The following is a 6,817-nucleotide window of genomic DNA, read 5'->3' as shown; positions in this document are numbered from 1 at the left end:
TTTACTCTCTGTACGCGACAGCTCATTATAAAATTCATTTTGTTTTGATTGCTTATACAGGTTAAAACTTACGACATGTGTAGCAGTCTTTCATCATCGACCAAAATATCATTTGCCTCATTATCTTGATAATAATTTCATAGACTACTAAATTCATATTCATACACAAAGACCTAGTCAGTTAGATCTCAAAATGATGTAAGAATTTTATCATGTCAAGGAGTAAGACATGGAGAGACTTAAACATAACATTGAAAGGCAAAAATTATTTTTTAAAAAGATTTCAAAGCAATCCGGTTTAAAGCTTGATGATGTTTGTCCGTCCGTGTAAAAAATTGGTTGAATTTTTCTGCAATGGTAAGGGTCATTTACTACATATTTTGCCTGTACTTCATCAGTTAGCAATTTTAATTTTCATAAATACAGGGTTTCTCTGATTTAGATCACACTTGAATGATTTTGGTCAGAAATTGATTGTCTGATTTATAATTAGACCGTGCCGATTTTGGTGGTTTCTGGTAATTTCCATAAAATAATGCCTGACATGAATAAATTTCAACTATAAATTAAAATTGTTGGTGATGGTCAACATGTCGGACTATCGGAATACTGTGCTTGAACCATTTGGCTAATATTTACTTTAACTCCTGTCTGTTCCATTCGCTCCTTTGACACAATTGCCAAATTAAATTGAATCATATTTAAACTTGACTGGTCTGCACCTGTACTGTATGGAAATGTATTTAAATTATATATTGACGTACTGTTCTTTACAATACTTCCATGTTAAGCTTCGAACCCCTATGAGATTTGGAAGTTAAACTTGACTGGTCTGTACCTGTACTGTATGAAAATGTATTTAAACAAGAGGTATTGTGAGCAATGCTCACTAAGAATATTCTCCGCCTACCCCAATCTCCCAAAGGGTGTTGTTAATAGATATAAATTACCTCTTTCCTGAGTGTCAAAATAAGGTATGCCTTTGTAGAAGAACATTGAAGATATAGTCCAAACACAAATCCATGGCATAAAAATATATTTTTGACCTTGAGATCAAAGGTCAAGGTCATAAAGAGGTCATGAATGTACATTACACATAGTCTCATGGTGATACACCCATGTCTTATGGTATGACTATGTCAAAACCATATAATCAATTTTGACCTTGAGGTCAAAGTTTAAGGTCATATAGAGGCCATGAAGGTACCCGACACATCGTCTCATGGTGATACACTCATGTGTCAAATATGGTATGCCTATGTCAAAGAACAAAGAAGGCATGGCCCTGACACGAATCCATTGTAAAAACCTTTAATTTTGACCTTGAGGTCAAGGTCATATGAAGGTACATGACACTTTGTCTCATGGTGAAACACTCATGTGTCAAATATGGTGTGCCTATGTCAAAGAACAAAGAATATATGACCCGGACACGAATCCATTTTTAAAAACCTTTAATTTTGACCTTGGGGTCAAGGTCATATAGAGGTTATGAAGGTACTCGACACACCGTCTCATGGTGATCCACCTGTGTGCCAAATATGATATGGCTAAGTCAAAGAACAAAGAAGTTATGGCCCGGACAGGAATCTGCACAGACAGACAGAGTGATTCCTATATAGATCTACCCCCCGGAACTTCGTTCGGGAGGGGGTATAGTTATACATGTATATTGACGTACTGTTCTTTACAATACTTCCATGTTAAGCTTCGAACCCCTATTAGAACCCCACCCAGAACCACCGTTTCGACAATTTATAGTCTGCATAATATACATAAATTCACCAAGTGTGACTTGGGGTAAAATATCGGGCTCGAGATTTGATCAGGTACATTGGTAACACTCGGGTACGCCGAACATACATGTAACTAGCCTCATGTTGATTGTTGTGGGTTTTCTACCGGGGAGGTGTGACGAAACAATGACGTAATATGTACATACTTCCGAGAGATGCATTGTCCCAGCACTACACATAGAACTAAGACCCGGAATACCAGTTCTCTGAGCATCGAAGATCTTGCTAGGCCTGGTAATTACACGAAATGATTTTTAATGGAGAAGTGGCATAAAATATAATACACTTTTCAAAACAAAATCAACAACATAATATGATTTCAAATGATATAGATATAATGAAGAGATACTAACCTCAATGAAAAATAGAATGTTTCCACTAGAAGAAAGGAAGTCGTGTAATCTCCTGCGATCAAAAACCATAGTAAACTTGAAATGACCTTCACATATGGAATGTACATGTTGACTGTCATGTTCATCAGTTACAATTGTGACAAACGGTCTGACAGAGGCATGGCCATATTAAAATGATCCTCACATAACGAATTTACGCATGCTTTAGATAGCAGTCTTAGATTGATCGATGTTTTTCGCCACACTCAACAATTTTTCAGTTATCTGGTGGCGTCCAGTTTTTATTGGAGGAAGAGAGAACCCAAATACAATGTACATAGGAAGAGGCCATCGACTTTCCGAAAGAAAACTGGGCGACTTTCTCACTTACTGGCGCGAGCGGGATTCGAACCCGCGCCGACAGAGGTGAGAGACCGTGTGCTTTTGAGCGCGATGCTCTAACCACTCGGCCACGGAGGCCCCTCTTACACATGCACGGTAGTATCTCTCAAAATTTCGAAGTTATAGACAGGCGGACGGACAGAGAAACAGTATATAATATTTATTTTTTCACATATTTACTTCTTTATCATATGGATATCAACCATGACATACATTTTGATTACTACACGTTTTCCTACGCCGTTTGTGACGTCACAAACAAACGTCAATTTTACGTAGTTTGTTTACAATGTGTCAGGAGGCAAAATTACCAACAATACAGTAACGTAAATGAACATCCGGGCCAGTTGGGAGGGAGTTAACATGTGATAGAAAGAGTACTCCATGGCTGTGGCGCGGGGATAGTAAACACACATCCCGTTGAATATAAATCATATCAAACCACAAACCATGGGATATACTATATATAAAACCTTATAGCATTGCCTATTCTTATTTGCTTCAGATAGATATTATCAAAGGTCTTTTTATGTATTTATTGTACTTTGTTTTACATGTTAATCGCTTTAGTACGGAAGCCGATAGATGTCAGGGTATAGAATTAGTATTCATTCAACTGGCGACCGCCACTTAATTTAACTAGTGACCGCCACTTATTATATGGCGACCGCCAATTATTTTATCTGGCGACCGCCACTAAATTTATACATGGCGGCTACCATTACTGCAAAACAATTTAACTCATATTGCTGAGGGATTATTTTGGAAGGATTTAGAATAGTACGCAAACACGAAGCATCGTTTTTCAGAATGTAGGGACCGTCGAAGGAGAAATTGTCTTGCTGATAAGCAGAAAAGGAATCTAAAAATGTTGCCCAAACTCCATACTCTTAAATTAGAGGGAGGGGTTCCGTTCGTCCTTCTATTCATCAGTTCATTCATTAATACATTTTTCCCATTCATTACAACCACCGAAAGAGTGGGGTGGGGGCCAATCCGCCAATTAATCTTATTTCACATGTGAAAATAACTTAGTTTGCATATGACAATAACAGAAAATGAACGTAGTCAAAAAATGGAGGGTCAGCCCATTGGTTCTACGTGCCTGATACGTTGGTATATTTATTACACATAAATATTTGCTTGTGTGCGAATCTGTCAACATATTATTAAGTATTGGAGATGGGGATTACAGGGATTGCACCCTTCATTTTAAGAGAGAGAGGATTTGAATAACTGGCGGCCGCCAGTAATTAAGTGGCGGCCGCCAGTTAAAGTAAGTGGTGGTCACCACATAAATTGAGTGGCGACCGCCACTTAATTTATCTGAAGGCCGCTAGATAATAAGTGGCGGCCGTCACATAAATTAAGTGGCGGCCGTCAGTTAAATGAATATTAATTCTATACTTTGGCACATATCGACTTCCGTACCTTAGAGTGAATGTGTTGTTTAGTTGAAGCGCTATATAAATTTACAATAATATTTATTGTACCTCAGAATGTTTTCGCTATATAAACATTAGGTGAATAAATTTGCTTTTTTCCGTCTGGATAACGCTAGCCGTGAAATACTTTCTGAACTATCTCCCCTAGAGAAATAGTTTCGAAAATATTTACCGGATGCTATATTTTCCCGCGTTTTCTTTTCGGAATATCTCTAGTGTTTACTATTAAAGCTGTGAGGTCAAAGTCCGATTAGTTTACCAAACGACAATGGAAACGGGTAAACTGTCTGACACAAGTAAGTCTACTTTTGTATAATACAACACCTATTTACTGGCTTTGAGGACAATGGCAAGTTTATTGTCCCACTCGACAGCAACTATTTCCCCCGGCTGCGCTTCCGGAAATAATTGCTGTCTTGGGGGACAATAAAGTTGCTATTGTCCTCATAGCCAGTAGATATGTGTATAATATCTGTGTATGGCATTCGCACAAAGAATACACATACTTATTATCAAGTCAATTCGCTTACAAATATAAGTTCTAGGATTCGACAGATGGCTCCACAGAAAGGCGAGAACGTACTACATGTTGTACTAAATGGCGCTTTGACGTCCATGTTCCATTAAAAATTAATTACCCCATGCGACTAATAATATCATAATATTGGGAAATGCCCTCACTTGTACATCAAATATTTTAATGCTGATTTATTAAACGTTTTCCACAAATCAATGTAGGAAATTGGATATCAATTCAAATTATGTGAACTTGGAATTCATTCTTATATCCAGAAATCAATACAGTTGGGGGAAGGTGGGTCTTTTCCCTCTCAGAATAGGTTATTGAGTGTGTAATTAGGCATTCATGGTGTTATTAGCTTCTATACAACTTGTGTTATTTTGAAAATCAATTTTTATCTAAACATTCTACAAAAATATTCAAATGCATATTTTATTAAAAGGTATAATTTATTCAAAATGAAATTCATATTCGCTTAAAATTATAATTACTTTTAATCTTGATAAGTCTTACATGCACATCGTATATTTCCGAGTTAAACGTTTCAATAATGTACATATCTTAACTTCCTCTGATAATAAGAGCGACCGTTGAAGACCCCCAATATATATAAAGGTAAAATACTTTCTATTTATGATAAAGGCCTACAATCGAGCATTGAGTACAACCATTTCAAGAATAGAAGTGCCAGTTAGTGCATGCAGCGATAAAAATCAATTTTACTTTAAGGGGAACAAGGCTCGTCTTTTAATTTACATGCAGTTTTGGACGGATTTTAGGTCACCGAAGATCCCATGGGGATCCGAGTTAGAATAGGTGCTCAGTACCCCTTGCTTGTCGTAGAAGGCGACTAATTGGGGAGCAATCTGATTAAAATCAGATCCTCGATCCGCTCCTCTTTTTTTTTCTCTTGTCGCTACACGAGGATCTGAAGAAACCCCGTATGGGGTCAACTCCTGGTGAACTTTGTTTTGACCAATCAAATCGTAACTTCCATTTGTCTGTATCGTATTTCGGAAGTTATACTCTTTTTGTTCGCATACGCTAAATGACCGATATGTTCCGAAAGAGAAACGATTAAAGATGGCGACATCAACAACACCAAGGAAGACTTGTGTTTTATCGGATATATGCATCCTCTGTAGATTTTCATTTGTTCAAACTGAGAAAACGATTGGTGGCGAAGAAAAAGTACACAAGTTTTACGAGATGAAGTTAAAACTTAACAACGAAAGGTTAGAAAACATAAGAAAAATAACAGGACTGACTGACGTTGATGTCACAAACATAATAAATGCAGGTGTGTGTAAAATATGTTACCGCACAGTAGAGTCTGTATTGAAGACTGAATCCAAACATGATTTAATTAAGCAGGAGTTTCATGGGATAGGATTGAACACGGTGAAAACAAACATGCTACAACTGCTCTCGCCTCGTAGAAAGACGATCACAGAACGCATGCTTAGGAGTCGTTCTATGCCTTCGGCGAAAAAGCAGCCATTTGACGTATCTTACGTTAAGCTGGTGAAAATGGCACCCTTTCAGGACTTGACAAATACATTTATTCCAACAGAATCAAAGAGAACAGAGGTAATGTGGTAATGTTAACCTTAGTATGTGTTGTAACTAGTAAATGAGTATGATTCAAAATATAAAAATATGAGCTGATAGAAATAATGATTGTACATTGATGTTTTTCCTCACACACTTGTTCAAATATACAGTCAGGATTTTACATACACCTACAGTCCAACATGTTTTTACATTGGGGTACCTGTAAAGTGCGAAACGAAACGAAATCTATCGAAACGAAACGAAATCTACCGAAATGAAACCCATCGAAACGAAACCTACCAAAAACGAAACGAAACAGATTGTATAACCGAACTCTTTTAATTATAATAATTAAAAATGGTATCTTAGGCCTCTGTGAAAGTTACAACATATAAATAAAATTCGCCTCCCCTTTGATGTACATGTAGGCTTTCGGCTTGACTGCTACAAAGTTTTAAAAGTTGGAAGGGGGGAGTAAGCACAAAGTACATATCCGTAGTTGATTAAATGACATGTACAATTAGTTTCGGATCCATAAATTTCAGAACCGAGGGTTACAATCTCAGAGATCCGGGGAAACACACTATACGAGGGGTGGGGTCGCCGACGTTGGATCCGCCTTTGGGCATAGATACATTGTTTGAAGAAGCTGGTGTCTGAGAAAATTGAAAGCAGGAAGATCTCTTAACCTCTTATTTTATCTCTAACTGCTGAGGTGCGAGTACTTTCAATAATGGAAAAAACTCTATACATTTGGGCAATCTCTAC

The 6,817-nt window shown here is 37.3% G+C and overlaps 2 protein-coding genes across 2 annotated transcripts in view; one reads left to right on the top strand and one right to left on the bottom strand.

Annotated features, from left to right (window-relative positions):
• The window catches only part of LOC125646182 (uncharacterized), a 56,270-nt gene extending 54,029 nt beyond the window's left edge, over positions 1-2,241 (bottom strand). The window contains exons 1-2 of the mRNA XM_048872363.2: positions 2,150-2,241; positions 1,943-2,027 (exon numbers count right to left, since the gene is read on the bottom strand). The gene's annotated coding sequence lies outside the window, so the exon portion shown is untranslated. The remainder of the gene's footprint in view (positions 1-1,942; positions 2,028-2,149) is intronic.
• A 3,337-nt stretch (positions 2,242-5,578) lies between these two features.
• LOC125646190 (uncharacterized) lies at positions 5,579-6,097 on the top strand. Its single transcript, XM_048872375.2, has one exon. It carries the CDS (start codon positions 5,579-5,581, stop codon positions 6,095-6,097), a length of 519 nt encoding a protein of 172 aa, XP_048728332.2.
• The last annotated feature ends 720 nt before the right edge of the window (positions 6,098-6,817 follow it).

This window comes from Ostrea edulis, chromosome 6, assembly GCF_947568905.1.
Source record: "Ostrea edulis chromosome 6, xbOstEdul1.1, whole genome shotgun sequence".
Classification (NCBI taxonomy): Eukaryota; Metazoa; Mollusca; class Bivalvia; order Ostreida; family Ostreidae; genus Ostrea; species Ostrea edulis.
This window is presented reverse-complemented; position numbering and strand designations above follow the sequence as displayed.

Coding starts and splice junctions, on each gene's coding strand:
- LOC125646190 (XM_048872375.2), top strand. CDS start 5,579: ATGGCGACATCAACAACACCAAGGAAGACTTGTGTTTTATCGGATATA.